Here is a 21,143-nt window from a genome sequence, read left to right on the forward strand (position 1 = left end):
TGCACTTGCTTACAGCTACTGATAATCAGCGTTCAAAGTCTAAACCTACATGGCAGGCCGGGTGAAGAACAGTTATTTATATAAATATAATGGAGTATTTATATGTGCCTTCTGCAAGCACTGAATGACCTTGTTTGCATTATCTAGATTAACATTAATCTGCTGCTCTGATATGAGGGCTTCTGTCTTACACATTGATCAGTTTAGTTACTTGTCTCCTGACTTGAGGAGCCAAAAGGATTGCAGGAGATGCTTCCAACCAGGATTAGAAGAATCAAGTCGGGGGGGGGGGGGGAAAAAACCCAAACCCGTCTGTTTCTGCTTTGTAAAACCATCTCTATGGAGTGTTTGTGTCCCTGAAGTACTTGGTCCATTTGTCTCTCCTGAGGATTTTGTGCAGGTTGCGTTCCAGACAATGCTGGGGATGCACATCTACATCTTGGACAGTCAGTTATCTTTCCAAGAGTGCGGAAACCCATGTTAGATGCTTTCCCCTAACAGTTAACCAAGTTGAGAAAGGAAACAGTGGTGACATCATGTATGACTTAATATGGTTATTAACTGTGCAGGTGTTGTAAAGCTGTGAATCTAAACTGTAGTGAAATAATTGTACCATATGTCAGGGTTTTCTTCTTTTTTTTTTTTTTTTTTTTTTTTTTATCCTTCCTCTCTTTCTCTGTTTTTTCCTCTTCCTCCACTATTTCTGTGTATGTATTTCTGCGCTGCTCTGCTACTCCAATACATCTTAAAAAAAAAAAAAAGAAAGAAAAGCATCCCTCAAATTTTGATCTGTTTTGATCTTAACCCGTCACCAAGCTTCTTTTCCTCTGCCACCCTTGAGAAGCTCGTACTCAGCACTTGCAGATCCTCCTTGTGTGACTCTTGCCATCCCTGTCCTCTGAATGGGGAAGCAGGGGGCACTAAATCACCAGGTCACTTATGGCTGCCTTCAGCTTTCTCCCAAGTGCAGCTAGAAGTTCAGTGATGGCTGCACACAGCTTGAGAGCTGGGAGAAGGGACGGCCCGCGTGCCCCACCTCTGTCCCACACAGACGCTTCCCTTCTCCTCAGCTGCTCTGCTTTCCATCTGTTCTGAGGCCTGCTGGTGCAACTGTTTCCTTCATCTGCTGAGCTGAGTAATGTGCCTAAGGACCAGACACCATGCTTACCTTTGGGAATTAGGGGTTGTGGGTTTTGAGAATATGGCTTGTGTACTTCTCCTTAGCCTCCAGAACCTTGGCACACGTGTCCAATATCTTAATATTTGTTAGGTACATCTTCATTTCTATGGAATGAACGTGCTTCCTTATCTCCATCATGTGGGAGAGGCTTCCAGCACTGCTTGTACTGCAGCTGCCCCTGCCCGGGAGGAGGGCTGGGGTCTGCTTAGACCCACCAGTGTGCAGAAACACTGCTGAACTTCGTTAGTTATCCCTGCCTGTGTACATCAGAGTGCATTCCTGGCTCGTCAAGTTGGCCAAGCATGCAAGCAGCTTGCCTTTTTCTGTTGGGCTTCTCTTTTGGAAATACTTCTTGTTAGCTTTTTAAGTCTGTTTAGGTGCTGGCAAATTGGTTTGGATTTCAAAATGCTGCGTGTGAATGAGGAATGCACCTACTACCAATTTCTGTAACTGAGCAAAGCTTTTGTTTTCCAGACCCTTGCTGCTACACCGCATATGGGAGAAGTGTGCTCTGACAGCTTGGGCTGTTTTGTTTTGAGGAGTTCTGTGATCTCACTGAAGGGTTTTAATATTAATTTGTCACTGGTGTTATAGTTGTGTTTTGATGATAGTCACTTAGGAGATGGGTGTTAGGCAACCAGTTGAAAATTACTGTAAAGTGATTTTTTTTTTTAATGATTCCTATGTTCAACTTGAAATCCCGGAGCACGTTAAAAGTGCTAATGCTCCTTCTCCAGAAAGAAATGTTTCTACGTATTCCTCAAATTAGCACTGGTAGCAGCTATGTGCATGTGTGACTCTGTCACTGATTTCTCTGGCTGGGGATCATGCATTTATTAGCTTGATGTTGGTGAAACAGATAATATAGAAATAAAACACTGCATTTTGGGAGAATGAATGTATTGTATTACTGGAGGTGCAATACAGTTCTGAATGGTTTTCTGTGGTAATGCATGACTGTCCATGCAGTTGTCACGCACTGTTCTGTGCAAAGAGAAGCTCTGTGCCCATGTAATGTGTTGCCTTCTTGAAAAATATGGAGTGAGGGAAATGGTAACCAAGGAGGAGAGGACTCGATGAGACAGGAATGTTTTTCTTGATGGATAGCAGTTATGTGACTCACCATCTGAGTTGGTGCTCACTCACGAACAACTATCATGCTGTTAATAGACTCGTAGTTCAGTTAAGCAGTGACAGTGTGTATGGAGATATCAGGTAAGGGGTTCTGCAATGTTTTTTTTGTTTTTTTTGTGTTTAAAAAAAAAAAAAAGCTTCCTCCCTCCCTGCCTCTCACGTTTTGGAGCATTACTAGAAAAGATGCAAAGTCAGTGTCAAAGAGAAACCAACTTGTGATTTTTTTTTTATACATTTGGGGACAACAAGCAGTGGTGTATCTACTGATGGTTTAAGAGTTGGATTATCTGGTGTGCTAGCCCTTGTACTGACAGGCTCTCCAGTTAATTAGCTACTGTATGGTACAGCAGAAATGGGAAATTACTTTAAATGGCTGAATTAGTAGTTATCTGGGTTTGCATTCAGTCAAAGCTGCAGATGTCAAAAAGAAGCAGGGGAAGCTGGGTGGTCTCTGGGCTCCTATGAAATCTGAAGTTTGAAGTATAATCTGGCGTCTTCAGCCTAGTTCTCGAAACTATAAAGATATTGGAATGTGTCCTGTGACGTGGTTTCATTTCTAACAGTTGTCATAAAGGGCGGTATGTCTTTTGTGAAATAACAGATGGATGCTGCTTTTCTGACAATATTAAGAAGCAGCAGTATAAATGATTGGACTATGTTGCTGTCATAGATTTGAAATACAGGGGCTACTTAGGTTTCTGTCTTGTGTATGTTCCTTGCATCAGTGCTTTGCTGATGTATATTTTTTCCTTTCCTCTTGAATGAAACCCTGCCTTTAAACTTGTTTTGGTGGACTTCAGTTCTGGGGGAAAAAAAGGCTTTTGCAAGTACTGTTCTAGACCTTAGCTGTAAATTTGCTCCAGTTTTGATGCTGTTACTTAATTTAGTACTTTAGAAGATGAGAGAATGTAGTTTTGTCCTAGTTGTGAAGAAGACGTAGGGGATAGTTACTAAACATGAACAATGAACTGTACAATTTTGAGTGAAGTAGTATGTCATGGCTGTATCAATAATCTTTAATTCCCAGTTATCAATAAGGGCTGTTAGTGGACCAGGCTGATAGCATGGAGCTGATTCTTCTGGTTTAAGCGAACTAAATGGAATTCCATGTTTATTGTAGAGAGAAAAAGAGACTTACCCTGCTTCTTGTTAGAGTATCTTGATGTTGTGGGAAAAAATAATAATCCCTCTTGAATGTTATGCTGTTTACAATCTTGAGATCCCCAAAGAAAAAGAGAAATTCTAGGATTCTATGAAATTCCCCTTTTAAGCGTGCACCCAGATATTGATGAAATACTGTGCAGTGATTTTCTTTTTTTTTTTTTTTTTTTTTTTTTGCTTTTTTTATGCAGCAATTTTTTAATAAGAGGGTTAATATTGTCAGAAGTGAGACTCAGAATTTGTTCAACAAAACCTTAGCCTCCTGACCCTGGAAAGTTGCTTTGTAAGTAGTCAGAAATCAATCACCAGAATGGATTGGATTGGAAAGGACCTCAAAGATCATCTAGTTCCAACCCCCCTGCAGTGGGCAGGGTTGCCAACCACTAGATCTGACTGCCTAAGAACCCATCAAGTCTGGCCTTAGATGCCTTATCCTTGGAGGCATTTACAATGTCTCTGGGCAAAAGCACAAATGCAATTTTCCAGAGGAACAAAAAGTTACCAAGAACCTTAATATTAAAGTAAATACTTCTAGTTTTTACTGTCATGGGCCTCTGAGTAAGTTGAGAATGCAACCAAACTTGCAGTGGGACTTGGCTGACTAGTGAGGTCTGCTTTAGAAAGGAAAGGTGGCAGCTATCTTACCTGGATGCTCAGAACCAGGCTGGAGTAATTTGTAAACTGTCTGAAATCATGGAATCACCGAGGTTGGAAAAGTCCTTCAAGATCATCCAGTCCAATGTGTTGGGTGCTGTGGAGTTATGATAGGTGCCGTTGGTGATATGTCCTCTGTTACCATCCGTTACACTGACATGAGAGCTGGGTTTGAGGGCTGAACAACATCTCCCTTAGCAGTTTTTTACAAAAACTTTGTTCACATGGCATAAAGTCAGTTTATCTGGTTGTCATTGTATATTTTAGAGTGATAAGACACTGAAGTTTATCATATATATAATGTTTCATTGCTTGCTTTGCTTTGAATGTGTAGTTTTTGTTGAGGAATAACACGTGATTTTCTGAGGTGGTCTTATTTCAAGACTAAGTACAGAAATGGTTGGTTCTCTGACAGGACATGAGGATTTCAGGTGCAGGGTAGGAAAGGAAGAATTATGGTCATCTGTACTTTAGGTTTCTGGATAATACTCTGTGATTAGATGCAATAATTAAAGAGTAGCGTAAAAAGTTGGTCAGGAAAGCTCATTGTGAAGGTTTTATTACTGGCATCAGGCAGTTTATTGTTTCTTTCAAGTTACTTCTGAATACTTATATCTCGTGACCAGCTTTATGTAGGATATGTAATGGGGAGGACAAGGAGCTGTATTTTGTTCTGTAAACATCATTAATGAAACAGTTACCTGAATCTCAGCTGTAGATCCAAACAGCATCAGCTTATAGAAGCATAAGCATTCTGTCTGACACCAGTGCCTGTGATTCCTAAATCAATTGATCTCTAGCAGAGCCTCATCCATTCTATTTCCTCAGCTGTGCAGTGTATATTGGGTTCAAGGTGATGTAAGTCTTTGCATGCTGAGAGAGAGAGAGGCCACTTCCTGATGTGCTAAGGATGCTATGAGAATGCCATTTACTGTTTGCTTCTTAGGAAAGCACAGTGTAAGGGTTCATAGTTTTGGTCTTTTGATGGCTGTTGAATTTTGAATGAGGTTTGTTTTTTTTTTTTTTTTTTTGGGTAGAAAGAAAATGAAATTGTAATTTTTGTTTAATAGCTTGTGAGGAAAGGAATACGTATTTAGATATTTGAATCTGAATCCTGAATTCTTTTGCTTTAGGATCTTTGCTGCTGTTTTGCCTCTTGTTTTTCTTTAATGAGGCTATTTTATGAATCAGACTTCTTCACTGAAGAAATTACTGGTCCAGCAAAGTGGATCCCCAAACCTCTTCCACAGCTATCAAAATAAGCTTTCTTATTTCTGATGTTTGTAGAATAGTTTGACAAAAAATGAGGATATTCCTTTAATTTGCTTGCTTTTCCTACTTTAAAATAGCAAAACAAGGAAACAAACAAACAAAAAAACCCCAAAGAAACAAAAAAGAATCCCTCAACACTAAATTTTAATCTCTCAGAAGTTTTTCAGTGAGTAGAAAAAGATTTGTTCGTGCTGAAGGGAGAGCACTGTGGGAACGGGTTTATTTTTAAGAGGTTTTGTAAGCGTATAATCTTGAAATGATGCAGCAAGATTGATAAATTTGGAAGGTTAATTTAAGTGAAATTATTAGGAACAGTGAAGGTGATGTGTTTTCTTTTAAAACTGACTTTAGGCCAGCTTTTTGAGAGAAGATGGCAACTGATTCTGTTTCCTGGTAGATTCCTCCAAGTTTGTTTTCAGATGAGTAAAAATTTCCTTTCACATCTTATTCACGATTAGTTGCACTACTGAGGTACTGTCATCAGTCTGTGACAAGCTTGTGGAGAACCTGGAGGTAGCTCAAGACGTTCCTGTTGGGGGTTGTAGCAGATAAATGTCAGCTGCTTCTACAGCTTGCAATAGCTTGAATGACGGTGGCTCTGGAGAGTGGGTCAGTAATTATCTTTGATTTGCAAACTATTTCCAAGTTCTTTAAAATCTTGGTGAAAATGAGAGTGAGATAGCATAGTTCTAAAAATGCAGAAGGCAATTTTTTCCCTGAAAGACTTCTTAAAGTAGAAATACATTGGAGCTATTTTAGAAGTGTATATCGGTTAAACAATGCACATGAAAGCACCACAGTTCTTTACAAGGAAGAAACTGGAGACCTATTAAAGATCTGCACAAGATGATTTGGTTCTCTTCATTTGGAATCTCCTCTGGTTATATCTAGGAAAAGCAATCTAGTTCAGTCCTGCGCAGAAAGAAAAGCTACAGTGGGTACCAGACCTGATGATCTAGCAGTCTCCATTCCAAATGAGTAACTTTTGCCAGGATTGCCTATGCTGTATAGGCACCTTTTTCCATGTGTGTATGCACTCTGTGAACTGTCCTGTGCTTAAATTTGGACCAAGGCAAGGGAATGTAGGCAGTAAGTGAACTCTGAAGGTAGCAGTTCCTTTATTCTTCAGTATCTTAGTCTGTGGAGAGGGCCGTGGAGAGCTTCAAGTTCTTTTTGTCATTCTCCTTTGCAGAGAATAGCTTCGTGTAGCCACTTTATGATGTGGTCTTAATAACTGCTGATCATCACTGAGGCAGGTGATGTGTTTTAAAAGAACGAACAAAGAAGCAACTTTAAACATAAAAGAGCTTGTTCCTGATGCACAAGCCAGGCATACCTTTTTGGCATATCTTTTTTTTTTTTAAAAAAAGGAGCAGGGTGTTCTAGATGCATAGATGTCCCTGTTCATTACAGGGGAGTTGGACCGGATGAAGTTAAGTTCCCTTCCAACTCAAATGATTCTATTAAAAAAACTCTGGTAGTCCAATAAGTAGAAGTTACGGAAAGTGTTTCAGTATTTGTTCTGTATGTCAGCTGCCATATTCTGTGGGAAATCCGAGGACCTACTTAGCAGTCCAGGCTGTAAATGAAGGTTCCTGAAATCTCTTCACTCCATCTACTGTCATTCCTTCAGTGTCCCATCCTGCTTCTCCCCTCACCTCCAAATTCTTTTTCTTTATGGTTGACTTAAAGTTAGTGAAATAATGTAGCAGTACCTTTAAATAGCCTAATGCATATAAAACAAAAGAATAATCCTGTATTAGTATGTTTGTTGGAAAAGAGATCTGTAATATCTTAAAGGGAGATTTGTACAATCCAATAGAGCATATGTGATTTCACTTTAAGTATTTAGTTTATAAAATATTGATATTATTTATGGCAAAAAAAATTGATATTTTGTAATCCTTAACCAATGTAATATGTATTTTTCCTATTTGCTGAAAGGTTCAAAGGCAGTATGCTGAATGTATTGGGCAAAAATTACCATCAGGGCTAGAAGCTGAATGAGGGCTTAAGTTCAGATGTAGGATGATTCATCTTGCTACATGTAAAGAGCATGAAGGGGAACTACAGGTTTGTTCCGTGATGCTGAAATATGTTCCCTTTAGTTCTGTGAAAACTCTGGCTTTTCACTTTGGATATATAAGGTGTATTTATCTTCACAGAAATGAGTGTGGATATGTGGTTCCTGTACAAATGCATGCTGTGATCTCCCAGTATTTATGAAGAACACATGTACAGGAAAATGACTCTTAAGTACAAGTCATAAATTGAAATGATTATAGAATATACGTGGACAAATATACCATGTGTGGTACGGGTAGACTGTAATTTCATCAAGTGGTTTTTCAGACTTCATAAACTATGAATGAAACATGATTGTATTGGCCTTGGAACAGGTAAAGTAAAATACAGGATCTGGCTACTTTAAAGTGCTCAAAATTCCCTGGCTGGAAATAGCCTTTTGGGATAATGATGAAGTCTTAAAACCTGCCTGTGATTTTAAAAAAGAAAAAAGAAAAAAAAAATACATTTTGGTGAAAGTCACATGTTCGGAAACCCTGGGAAACATTCAAGTATCCAGCTCATGAATTTTTACGGCGCCCAGCTTTCCGAACAGGGTGAGGCTTTCACACAGAGGGTGGTGACGCACTGGAACAGGTTGCCCAAGGAGGCTGTGGATGCCCCATCCCTGGAGGCATTCAAGGCCAGGCTGGATGTGGCTCTGGGCAGCCTGGTCTGGTGGTTGGTGACCCTGCACATGGCAGGGGGGTTGAAACTCAATGATCATTGTGGTCCTTTTCAACCCAGGCCATTCTATGAGGCAATTCCAGGCGCTCAGCCGACGGGCAGAGCACTGAGCCCCGCTCTCCGCCGGCTGCCCGCTTCTTTGGCTGCTCCGCGGTGCGGGCCGCTTTGCTGAGCGCGGGATGCCGGCAGCAGCGCGCCCAGGCTCGCTCCGCAGGCCGGGAACACCGGCCAGCCGTGCCTGCGGCCTGCCCGCCCGCGCTAAGCCTCCCGCTCGCCGCGGTGACCTTTGCCCCTCGGTATCCTGTGACACCCCGCCTGCCTTTGTGCTCGAGTTTACTCGTGATGGATACGTTTCCCTCCCAATCGCAGATGCCGGGCTCCGGCCGAGCCGGCAGATAAATTATTTTCAGCTGCGGGCCCCGGCGGGGGGGGAGGAGGGCGGCCGGAGCTGCCCCGCGCCCTGGCCGGCCCGCTGCAGTCTCCAGCTCCTCCTGGAATATGAAAGGGGACGGCTCGCAGCCCCTCTGATCCTTTTTAAATGCAAAAGAATGTAGGAAATTGCCCGATCAGTTGGTTAATCAGTGACAACTGCAGCGGGCGCACAAAAAGCGCGGCCCTTAACAAGAGGCATCCGTTGCGCCGGGTGTTTTTTCAGCGCCTCAGCGGGTCGCCGCTGGCCCCACCCCTTGGATCCTCGGCTGGGTTAGTGTCGGCTTTATAAGGGGACGTAATTGCTGGGAGATTTCTGGTGACTGATGGCAGCAATATCAGGCTTCCCCCCGGGTCCCGCTCGGGCTTTTTGTTCGCTGTCCACCGCGGCTGCAGCGCTTCTCGTTGCAGTTGTTCACACCGAAAACCGTGCGTTAAGGTGACGCTGCTCCTCCTACGGCCTTATGCGGGAGATAAGGCGGCTGCCGAGTGCTTATGAAAGTATTCCCGAATCAGTTGTTGGGCTGCAGTTGTTTCTTTTGTTTATCTGAGACTTATTTTTAGATAAACCTCTCCCTTCTCCCATCTGTATTTGTTCCAGCCTTGTGTTGGTGGTTGGATGACCGAAGAAATCCTTTTAAAGTGCCAACCCACATAATGCTAAAACTGAAGTGTTTCTGGCTTCATTTATTCCACCCTCCCCCTCATTGCACACACGCACACCTCGTGTTTGTTGTGTACTTAAATGTAAAAACAATTTCTTCCCCTGCCCTGGTTGCCTCATTAAAAATCCCCAGATGCACACTTGAAATAAAAGTATTTAACGCATTTCCCTTTTTCTGCTTGTCCAGACTGGAAAGAAGCGTGTGCTGGTGGCTGCTTGCTTCATGCTGTGGGTGCTGATTTAAAATTAGCAGTGCCCCATGTTGGGAGCAGCATTTGCAGCCCTACTGGCGTTGCAATGCAGAACTCACCGCCGGTGTGTGTTGTAACACCAGGCCGGGCGGGTTTGCATCATTTTCTTCCTCGATGATGCTGTTGTGGTTCTTGTATCAAAGCTGCTGTGAACTTGAATGACGTAGGATATTGTTTCCAAATGTGTGGCACAGGCTGAACTCTAGCTGGTCATTCCTGCATCAGCTGCTTGACAGCAGCAAGCTGCCAAATATTCCAAGGCTGTTGTGCCCTCAGTTGCCTCTGTAAAAGTCTGTTCTTTGCCAAAGTACGTGGTGTGTTAAGGAAATAAAATACAGTCTGGTTTCTACTTAAATGCTACATGGGGAACTTAATGGATTTCTTGCCCCCCCAAATGTTGCTGAGCAATATTCATGTTATTTAGGTGAGTCTGTGTATGCAAAAGCTGATTATGAGGGAAGGCACATGAAGTTTTCATTCCACCTTCCCTGCCCTCCATTGCTATGTTAACAGGAGATAGTGACTGCCTTAAACTTTGGCACTGTGGATGCGTTTTCTGTGAAGACCTAATTAACTGGGTTTTACTAACAGAGATGTGAAATTAAACTCCTCAGAAATGCTTTTGCTGTATTTGCTGGCTCTTCCCACTGAAGGCAGAATGTTTCTGAGTCGCCTGAGTTCATTCTTTTCATCCTTGTGAGTCCGTTCTCTCTTTCCTGGGGCAGGGGAGGAGCGAGATTCCTACCATCCTTTGATCTGATACAAACTATATGGACTTGATTTTTAACACAGCTGTACTCTCTGAGATGTTTACTATATAAAGAATAAAAGAAGTCTTTTAGGCAGTCAGAACAGTTTCTTTGGAAGTTACAGTCAAAAATCATATTGTAATCAGTTTACAGATCTGCTTTTTTGCTTTTTTTTTTTTTTTTTGTCTTATCTATATGCCAGAGGAATGTACCATGCGTAGAGAGCTGTCTGTGATAGAGTGAGAACTAAATATTAAGCAAGCAGGAGACCAGGTGTGTTTCCCATGTGCGTGTTTCAGCACTTGCATAACTGTCCAGGCAGAAGTGCCATAGTACTCCATAGGTAGATGAGCTGAAAGGTAGAAGTCTCATCAGCTGTCTTCCATAACTGCCATTTTTCAGCATAATTTTTACGGAGTTATCAGGATGTTTTACATATTTATGAAGTTTTAGGTGAATGCTTTCCTCCAAACATAAGGTGATCTCTTTGGTTACCATTATTTCTGCCACCTACTCCTGTGCAACAAATACTTAAATTACTACCCCTAACAGCCAGTGGGAGCTTAGTGGTTTTGAAAAGCAGTTTAAATATGAAATATTTAAATGCAGATTTAGTAGCCTAATGTTTAATCCTACATTTTGAGGCTCCAGTCTCAAAATGACCTTTGGCATGGCTTTGGTGTTTAGCATAAGAGGTCTTTTTGGCCTAATTCTTCAAAACAGCATGTTGTTTTCAGCATTTATTATCTTGTGTTATGGATACGTACTTGCACTGTATAAAAAAAATCCTGTGTCTGTCAAGCACTTAGGAGTTCTGTCTGAGATACCACTGATAGCTGTAAATGTATTAGCGGTGAATGACATGTCTCACTTGGAAGAACTCTGAGCAGCCAGTATTAGCTGCCTTTACACATTCTGTTTATCCTGATTACTTGCTTTTTGACTATCCAGAAATGGTGCTAAATCTCTTGTGTAGAAGGATGTAGAGGGACCTGCCCGTTTGCAAATAGCCTGAACAGAATGTGCAGATGGCGTTGTGGAAGGCAGGCGTGTCTGTATGCTGCCCTTGTCGCTTCCTGTTCTTGAGAGCTGGGACCTGCTGCTTTCTGCCTTGGGAACAGGGCTAATGAAATTCAGGTTTTAGTGTCCTCAGCACTAGATCAGGTTATGATTATGCAGCAGCCAGTTTTGTTCCACTCGTAAAAGTGGGAAGCTGCCTAAGGCTGCAGGGCTCTGAAATACAAAGTCAAGCAATGGTTAACTGTGACTTAAATGTGAAGTCTGGGTGTTTAGGACTTGGAATGCTGTGGACTAGAGTAAATGTAAGCTTTGTCTGCTGAGACAACAGGGTTGTTAAGCAATCGGCTGTGTCCTGGTGATTGGGATCGTACAATCACTTTGAATAGAAGTAGGTTGTCTGGGCAGCATTAAGGAAATATATTCTCTGAGTTCAGTTGGGTTGATGCAAACTCTCATATTCAGGAACAGAAAAGCTATAGAATTTAATAGCAGAATCTGTGAGTTTGGTCAAGATTTTCTTTTTAGCTGTTGTGTTATACATTCATATTCACCAGTATACCTGATTCAGATGGTCTTTCCTTCGCACCCAGGAAGTAAACGTTGCTTTGTGAATTTCTGTTGATTTTAACTTACAGGATAGTTGAGAAGATAATGCATGAATCTATATTTTTAAACTGTGTAATTAACAACAACAAAACCCACCAAACAAACAAAAAATCCTATGCCATCCCACCAGCTTATGTGGTAGTCAGTCTCGATCCAGTCTTGATGTTAGTATGCTTACTTTCATGGGAAAATGAACTGTACTGTTTAGAATCATAGAATGGCCTGGGTTGAAAAAGACCTCAAAGATCATCGAGTTTCAACCCCCTGCCATGTGCAGGATCACCAACCACCAGACCAGGCTGCCCAGAGCCACATCCAGCCTGGCCTTGAATGCCTCCAGGGATGGGGCATCCACAACCTCCTTGGGCAACCTGTTCCAGTGTGTCACCACCCTCTGAGTGAAAAACTTCCTCCCAAAGATTTTTCTAGGGACTTATGTTAGCTAGAATTACACCTTGGTAGAGGACTTACCTTTGTGTACATCTGTAGTGTGGTTGCTTTTTTATTTTTGAGCCGGCAGGATTTAAACTGGAAAATAACATTGCTTACAGTGGAAAAAGAGAAGAAATGATCATAACTTATGATAAGGCTGTGACTCTTGTGACTTGCTTAACTATCTAGAAGGCATCTATCCTGTTAACATAAAAGGTTGAGAGCTTACTAGGAAATTCTAGCATTGACTGTTTTCTTATCAAAAGGAGGTTAACTTGTTTTGATCAGAAAGTAGCTGCTACTGTTGTTCATTCTTAAACACGCACTGTTAGTCGTATATCACATCAGAGGGGTGACTTTTTTATTTGGAGAAGTAGAATAAGGTTTGGTGAGAGCACAGCTGACTGTAAAGGACTGCAGCCATAAATCTAAAGCCAAACTTAAATGAAGAAATACTGCTATGGCTTGGAGACAACTTCTCATGCGAGCGTTCTCATGCTGTGTTCTAAACCTAATTGCTTTAGCATTAACAGCACAAGCATGAAACCAATTCACACTTCAGATAAAAATGCCGAGCTGAAATCATAAATAGCGGCAAACAGTGTTTTCACTCTTAATTTAGATGATGGATTTGTTTGCATACAAAATGCACCATAAGAAGTTGCTTTTCTTTTTAAAGACCTTGTGCTGAGGAAAGCAGGCGTGCTGTGGAACCTAAAACACATCTCCTTCCATACAGGTTTTAGTGCAGATTTGCAAGCTGTGTTGGAGTCAGCTGGGCAGAGTTGAGGTGTGTTTGTTTAAACACAACCCTTACCCTACTTTGACTTGGTTTTGTGGGTATAGTAGCTGGCCCTAACTACTGTTTGCTGATGTTGACTGTTGGTGGCTGACTAGATCCTGAGTTTTATTGGAAGCCTGTCAACTGACAAACAGTAAGCAAAGCAAATTCAAATGTGTGTCTTATTTGTGTAATTGTGTTTCTGGAGATGCTGTTAGCTTATCTGTGACAAATAGCAAAGTGAGAATTCTTGTGGAATTTGGTTGTTTTATTGCAAAACTTCATTAGACTTTCAGGAGGGTACAGCATGTCTACCTTTGAGTGGTCATTTGAGTACCTTACCTAAAAAAATCAGCACACATATCCATACACCTATCCAGAATTCTGTGAATGTATGCAGGCTTCGTTGTTGAGGGGGAGAGAGATCCTCGACTGATCTCAAGTTTGACATTGCCCAGATAGAGGCTGGGAGGTGACAGCGCGCTGCTCCTGTGCTTCTTAGCATTTCCAAGCAAAGAGCCTGCTCCGTTAGGCAGAGACCAGCAGTACGTGATACTCCCAGCTTTGCCAGCTCCTGACTGCAGCATGCAGTGTCACAAGTCTTTGGGTGATCCTGAATCGCTGCAGGGATTTTCATGACCGAATGCCTTGCTCTGGAGTACTCTAACACGTGAAGCTCGCTTCAGCGAAGGAAGCTCTTTCTTGCTTTGTTGGAGCTTTCTTATGCTATATTTTAATGAACTGATTGAGGTGAGAAATGCTACAGATGGCTTTTGCTTAATAAAGGAAATGAAATCAAAAGAAATAGTTATTAAGAGACATGAAGGTGGCTCGTAGGAATTTACCCTCAAGTGATTTAGAAATATAAGTGTTAATATCCCAGCTGAGCACTAAAGAGATTTAAGAGTGTAGTTTTAAAGGTGACATTCAAATGCTATTTTAAGAGGAGTGATAAATGCTTGTGCTTTTCCTCGTGCCCTCTGCTTCATGCTGTAGAAGCTCATCTTGACAATGATTGCAAGAAGTGTAATGAATGTGCTGATATTTTCTCCTTAAAACTTGTTTGGGACAAATTGCCTGCAGTTGAAATAGTCCAGCTTGGCACTTTGCATCCAAAGTGACAGAAAGCATCCCTTTTCTGCAACAAAATGTGAGATGTGAATGTACATGTAGGTAAACCTGGTTTTGTGTGGTTGCTGATTATTAAGGGCAAGTCAGTGTCTGCAAGTACTGTTTCTACTAAATAATGACAACAACGCAGCAGTAGTTTTTTATTTTTATTTGCTGTATGGTTGGGCTTTGTTGTCTACCAGCTTCAAGTTTATTTCTATAGCCATAGCATTTAAAATTCTTGTTCTAGAAAGGAAGGATAGTGTTAGACTGACTAGTTTGAGCCATAAAAAGCAAACTCAGACAGAATAGCTGTGGGGAAAAGGAGGCATTTCAGCACACACCAGGCTTCCTGTGAAAAAACTAACCTGGAAATTCTCTGAAGCTGTTCTGTTAAAATGCGTTACAGCATTTCCCGCCCCCTCCCCCCCAAGTCCAAGTGCAAACCGTTTTACTATTTAACTTCTCTTGCCATAGCTAATTCTCCTTCACAAGTGATACAGATAGTAAATATGGGCAGAACAAAACTTTAGTGTGGTCTTCTGTATTGCCATGGTTGCTGTTAGTCTCATGATTACTTGAAGATGCCTAATGAAGGGTGGTGATGGTGTTAAGGAAATTATGGCGTGGGTTCAGTGTCATAAAATGAAGAATCTAATAGTTTCGCTGAAACGGGTGGACACGTCAAGTTGTCTTTCAGTTTGTAATTTTGTTAAATTAAGATAAAAGATATATTAAGCAAACAAAACAAAACAAAAAACAGCTAAACATATGTATTTTTCTCCTAAGCATTAAGTTGGGTCTTGGAGTTTTGTATATTTTCAAGGGTCACCTCTGTGTGTTTGAGAAATCTGTTCTCCGTATGACTAACTTTAGTCTGTCGCAGGACTCGGTGCTTCTGCTTGCTCATCTGATTACGCAGCTCAAGGGAATAAGGTTAAGGACATGCTGTTGGTAACTAGAGCGTTTTCAGGGCTTTAGTTCGGCAGATGGGCTGCTTGGCTATATTCATGCATCTGCCTACCTGCTGTGGCAGCTGCTGCTGCTGCATGTTGTGTTCTTTTGTTCTATTCCACCCAAGAAAGGAACGCTAGGATGTGTAGTGAGTGGATTAATTTAAGGTTAAGGGTAGTGTTTTGCTTGCTTCCGAACTCCCTATCATAATAAAGCTTCTGATAAAGACGATGCAAGCTTCTTAAAGTGAAATAGATTTTTAAGATGTGTTTCGGGGGCTGAAACTAGCTGTCATTGTACAGAAAACAGTCAACTGTGTTTTCTTTACGTTGCCCGATGTTCCTTATTTCAATATTTTCCTTTCTTTCTCTCCCTTCCCCCGCTTCTAGGAGCAGTAACCAGACTTTGCCTGACACTGCGTGGTCCAAAAGAATTAAGGAAATATGGAATGACATGAAGGAGATTAGTTGAGGATTAAAGGCTTTGAGGACAAAACACCTCACCGAGGTGAAGCACAGACTAGCGTTCTAGTTGTAGCTCCAAGGAGCTGTGTGCTGCAAAAAGATGGCAGATCCAGGAATGATGAGTCTGTTTGGAGAAGATGGGAATATTTTCAGTGAAGGGCTGGAAGGTCTCGGAGAATGTGGATATCCTGAAAACACAGTAAATCCCATGGGGCAGCAAATGCCCATGGATCAAGGATTTCCCTCTTTACAGTCATCTCTTCATCATCCCCCTGCAAATCAAAATCAAGCAAAGTTGACCCATTTTGATCACTATAATCAATACGAACAGCAGAAAATGCACCTGATGGATCAGCCGAACAGAATGATAAGCAATGCCCCTGGGAATGGTATAGCGTCTCCTCATTCACAGTATCACAACCCTCCCGTTCCTCAGGTTCCTCATGGCAGCGGTGCTAGTGGTCAGATGGGAGTCTATCCCAGCATGCAGAACGAAAGACACGGGCAACCCTTCGTAGACAGTGGCTCGATGTGGGGGCCGCGGGCAGTTCAAGTGCCAGACCAGATAAGAGCACCATACCAGCAGCAGCAGCAACAGCCGCAACCGACACAGCCGCCACAAGCACCCTCCGGACCCCCCGGGCAGGGCCATCCTCAGCACATGCAGCAGATGGGAAACTACATGGCTCGTGGTGATTTTTCAATGCAACAGCACGGTCAGCCGCAACAGCAGAGGATGAACCAGTTTTCTCAAGGCCAGGAAGGCCTCAATCAGGGAAACCCTTTCATTGCCACCTCAGGACCTGGCCACTTGTCTCATGTGCCCCAGCAGAATCCCAGTATGGCACCTTCTTTGCGACATTCAGTCCAGCAATTTCACCACCATCCCCCCACTGCTCTCCATGGAGAATCAGTAGCCCACAGCCCTAGATTCTCCCCTAATCCTCCCCAGCAGGGTGCTGTTAGGCCGCAAACACTTAATTTTAGTTCTCGGAGCCAGACGGTACCCTCACCTACTATAAACAACTCAGGGCAGTATTCTCGATATCCTTACAGTAACCTTAATCAGGGATTAGTTAATAATACAGGGATGAATCAGAATTTAGGCCTTACAAATAACACTCCAATGAATCAGTCTGTACCAAGATACCCAAATGCTGTAGGATTTCCATCAAACAGTGGTCAAGGACTAATGCACCAGCAACCCATCCACCCTAGTGGCTCACTTAACCAAATGAACACGCAAACTATGCACCCTTCACAGCCTCAGGGAACTTATGCCTCTCCACCTCCCATGTCACCTATGAAAGCAATGAGTAATCCAGCAGGTACGCCTCCTCCACAGGTTAGGCCCGGTAGTGCTGGAATACCAATGGAAGTTGGCAGTTATCCAAATATACCCCATCCTCAGCCATCACACCAGCCCCCTGGTGCCATGGGAATTGGACAAAGGAATATGGGCCCCAGAAACATGCAACAGAATCGTCCTTTTATGGGTATGTCTTCAACACCACGGGAGATGGGTGGGCACATGAGACCAAATGGTTGTCCAGGCGTTGGCCTTGCGGATCCACAAGCAATACAAGAACGACTAATATCTGGCCAGCAGCTTCCTAGTCAACAGCAGTCTTTTCAACAGCAAATGCCAACCTGTCCTCCCATGCAGCCTCATCCAGGGATACATCATCAGTCTTCACCACCGCCGCATCCTCATCATCAGCCTTGGGCACAGCTTCACCAGTCACCACAAAACACACCACAAAAAGTGCCTGTCCTTCAGGTAAGCTGCTTCCGATGAATAAAAAAAAATGTTTTGCATGATTGTAAATGCATTTGAGTATGCACGAGATCTGTGGCTTCAAAGCAGTTGTTCTTGCTTGACTACACTGTTCTTTTGCTCATTATGTGACTTTCTTGGTACACAGAAGCTAAAGGTAAAATAAGGTTCACGTAGCTTGCTGATGTTTTTACAGTAATTATTACAGGATGGCTTTATGGATAGACTGAAATATGATTATAGCAACAGGACAAACTGAGTACTGCTTTTTTAATTTCTTGTTGGTTCTTTTGAGGGGGAAATGGAAAGCACGTGTGGGAATTCTAATTTAAGCTTATATCTTCCATATTTGCAACTTGCTAAAAGGAGTGTATATTTTAAGGAATTTGTGAAGGGGCAGCAGTTTGTGCAATAGAATTCAGCAGATGTGAATCATAGTCTAAAACCAATTTTTCTGAGGCTTACATAAAATCTCAAGTAAGACAAAAGTTCTATTTTACTGAGGCTTTGATCTGCCGAGTTTTAGTGAAAAATATATTGCTTCCACGTTATTTTTCAGTTAAAAGCTAGAAACATTTAAACATCTTGATCCCTCTGTAGCTTAGCAAGTTTGACTGCATGTTAGTATACTGAGCTGCAAAAGTGCCTTTTGGGATCCTTTGATTTGCCATGGCTTGCCTCTGGCTCTATCAGTCGACCATTCTAGGGGTTTTGGTACTGAATGAATAGGTGGCCAAGATATCAGAGGTTTAATTATTTTTAAAGCCACTCAGTAATTAATGCCAAGTAGCTCTGCCCGTAAATATTTGGAGACAATTGTTGGAATGCAGTCATAATGATACGATGTTACAATCAGCCATAAATAATATATAATAAATCATAAAAACAGCTGCCCTAGCCAGTGTCCCAGGACTGTGAGGAAGGCAGCTGCTCAGCAGTCTCCTCCTCTGCTGCCTGCCGGCTGCTTCTGTTCGCTGCTCCACACAGCATGAGGTGGGTCTGGGAATCAGATGTATGTGCTGTGGAGAGGCAGCTGACGAGGAGTGGTGGATGGAGCAGCTCAGCAGCTGGGAGAGGCTTCCACATTCTCCAAGGGGGTAGCACAGGGCATGCTGGAGGGTAATCTAGTCCTGGGAGGGAGATCCGTGCTGCCTCGGGGTGAGGGAAAGGACAGAGACTACACTGAAAGGAAGAGGAAGCTCTGCTCTTGAAAGGGGACACGGTAGCTTCATGGCTGTCTTTCTCTCCCCTGCCTCCCGTAAAATAGGTGTGAAATGTTGTACATATGGTGGCCTTTCCTCTTTCCCTCCTGCCCCTCCCCCGCCTCCATGTGCACACTTTGGAGAGCGTAAATAACCCTTCTTGCATGGCCATAGGGTGGTGTGTTCCTGGCTGGTTAGTTCTTAATGGTGCCTCCTGTGTTATTGTCTTCGTGGCTAAGCAGCCCGTAAGTGCTCAAGACTGCATTGAAAAATCCAAGACAACTAGCAGAAATTTTGAAAAGGATGCATGAGGACGTGGAGAAATGTGAGCAATAGAGAAAGGCTTAGGGTTCAGGAAAAGGAGTACAAGGTTAGATGCTGGGTTTTTTTTTTACCCTGAAGAGAACTGATGCATCCAGCAGGAAAAAAACAAAAACTTGAAAGAAAATTGTGAAAATGGTAAAATGAGACTTATAAAACTAAAGGGACAAAACCCAGCATTACCGATATCTTTCACAGCTAGCAATAGTGGAGATGTGGAAAGACTTAAGATGACTGTAATAAGGGCTGTGCTCTAAAGCTGCAGTCTTCAGCAGTGGAGTTAATTCTGTGATTTCATCTGATCATCCAGTAAACTTCTTTTTAGCAGCAGCAGATGGTTTGGGAGGGGAACGTCTGCTTGTGGAATGGGAACGCGTTTTAAATGTTCTTGGGGCATTCGTTTCCTTTTAACTGGAGAGGTAGAATACAGACAGCTCAACTCTTAAATGAGCTGTGCAAACTGTGCTCATAGTTTTTGAGCAAAGAGTTTTGAACTGCAGATGAATAACTTGGAGGTAAGTGCTGAAACTAAATAATTAGAGGAAAACCACACTATAACTCAAGTTATTTGATTAAAATCTGTAATTCAAGCAGTTGTAGCTAGCCAAGTAACTTCTCTGTTAGCCTACTTCTGTTAAGTTTTCATTTAGTAGAAGTTATTGTTAACATACCTTCCCATTAAGTAATTAGTTTGAGATCTGACTGTAGTAATGAAATACTTGACAGGCAGGCATTTCCCCCTGGAAAACTGTTTGGATCAAATATAAATTGTTAAAGTCAATGAAAGCCCAACTCCTCCTCACCCCCTGGGGAAAAAAAAATGCAGATGTGCAAAAAAAAACCCCAACAAACCCTGCTCTTAAGATTGAATGCAGAATCTGCAGCTATCCTGCCTCAGTCGTGGTTTCTCCTTCATGTCAGCTGGCAGAAAACTGTTCGCTGAGCAACAGTTATTTAAATGACTGATTTGATTTTATTTGTATAAAATGAATCAACAAAATGAATTTAGGCGGTAAATGAAAATCACTGTGTATTTTTAAATCAACAGAAGCCATCTTAGTAATTATTTTTCAGTGATTTAAAGCTAGCCTTATCATGGGAAGGCTGTAATACTTGTGGTTAACCAAATTACTGTTTTGTTTTTAGATATGTTGGAAGGAAAGTGAAGTTCTTTTGCTTTTAACTTGAAAAGAATTGCTGTGTCGATTCTAGAGTTCTTTATTTCTCTGTGTGTTCAAAACTGCTACTTATTTTGGCTGAGAGGTACAGCTGGTGATTGACAACTTAGCAGGGCTAGATTAATAGCTAAGAGCTAGATGTGGTTAATAGGGCCTTGTTATCAGTGATTTCCTGGCTTCAGTAGAGTTATAGATATTTACATGCACACCATCGTGTTGGGACATTCAGTAGATGTGCTTGATTTTCAAGTCCTGTTTTGGAAATGTACTTCAGCAAAGGCTGTGGGGTGGGGAGACAGGTTCTGTGGTGGCCAGTTGCTTGGCCAATGTACAAAGCAGAGGGTAGGAGCAGCTTGTTTGTTTTCAAAGGGGGAGTATCTGTGTTGGGCTGGTGAGCTTCTGCCCTCCAAAATATTCATATATGACGTGGAAAAGAGTGGAAAGTCAAATGCAAAATTTGCTGCTGTCTTTAATGTGCTCAAAACTGAGTGCCAAGTGCAGGGGTGAGGTGGAGCCTGCAGTGATGAAGCTAAATGGACAGGAGCATCAATTGCTTGGCTGTAAGCTGTGTAAATCAAGGCATAATGCTTGGGCAGTTTGAATGTCTAACAAAGATCTCTGCTTGGGAACAGAATCCTGGTTGTTGGATGACTATCTGAAAATGTGCTCTGACAGTCAAAGAAACAGAGCAGTAGGCATTGCTATAGAAATAGTGGAGAGCAGAACACAGATTGCTGTTGTGTTGTGCATATGTGCATGGTATGCCTACGTGGCAAGTGCTGTGCAGCTCTGGGTCCCTTCTTTAGGCCTCAGTAAATAAGCAGTAGTTAAAGGGAAGCAAGTGATGGTTTGGGGAGAAGGGAAGATGCAGTTTTGAAACTGTGAGCAATATGGGTGCTTGGAGAAGGTTGTTTGTCTCCTGGATACTTCAAGGGTGTTCAGCATATTGTCAGCTGGCAAGCTCAAAACAGCACGTTAAGATGCTGATCTCAGCATAGAATAGAATATACTATAACACAGTATAGAAAAATGCATCAGGGTTGGATAAATATG

The 21,143-nt window shown here is 42.2% G+C and overlaps 1 protein-coding gene across 4 annotated transcripts in view; it reads left to right on the forward strand.

The window, feature by feature from the left end:
• CHD7 (chromodomain helicase DNA binding protein 7) overlaps nucleotides 1–21,143 on the forward strand; it is a 124,469-nt gene that overhangs the window by 22,910 nt on the left and 80,416 nt on the right. For all 4 annotated transcript variants that reach the window (XM_042868871.1, XM_042868873.1, XM_042868874.1 and 1 more), the window contains one exon: nucleotides 15,538–17,392. In XM_042868871.1, the coding sequence (XP_042724805.1) occupies nucleotides 15,713–17,392 (1,680 nt within the window). In that variant the 5' untranslated portion in view covers nucleotides 15,538–15,712. The remainder of the gene's footprint in view (nucleotides 1–15,537; nucleotides 17,393–21,143) is intronic.

Source organism: Lagopus leucura, unplaced genomic scaffold (genome assembly GCF_019238085.1).
Source record: "Lagopus leucura isolate 7727_CA_CO unplaced genomic scaffold, USGS_WTPT01 Super-Scaffold_100002, whole genome shotgun sequence".
Lineage (NCBI taxonomy): Eukaryota > Metazoa > Chordata > Aves > Galliformes > Phasianidae > Lagopus > Lagopus leucura.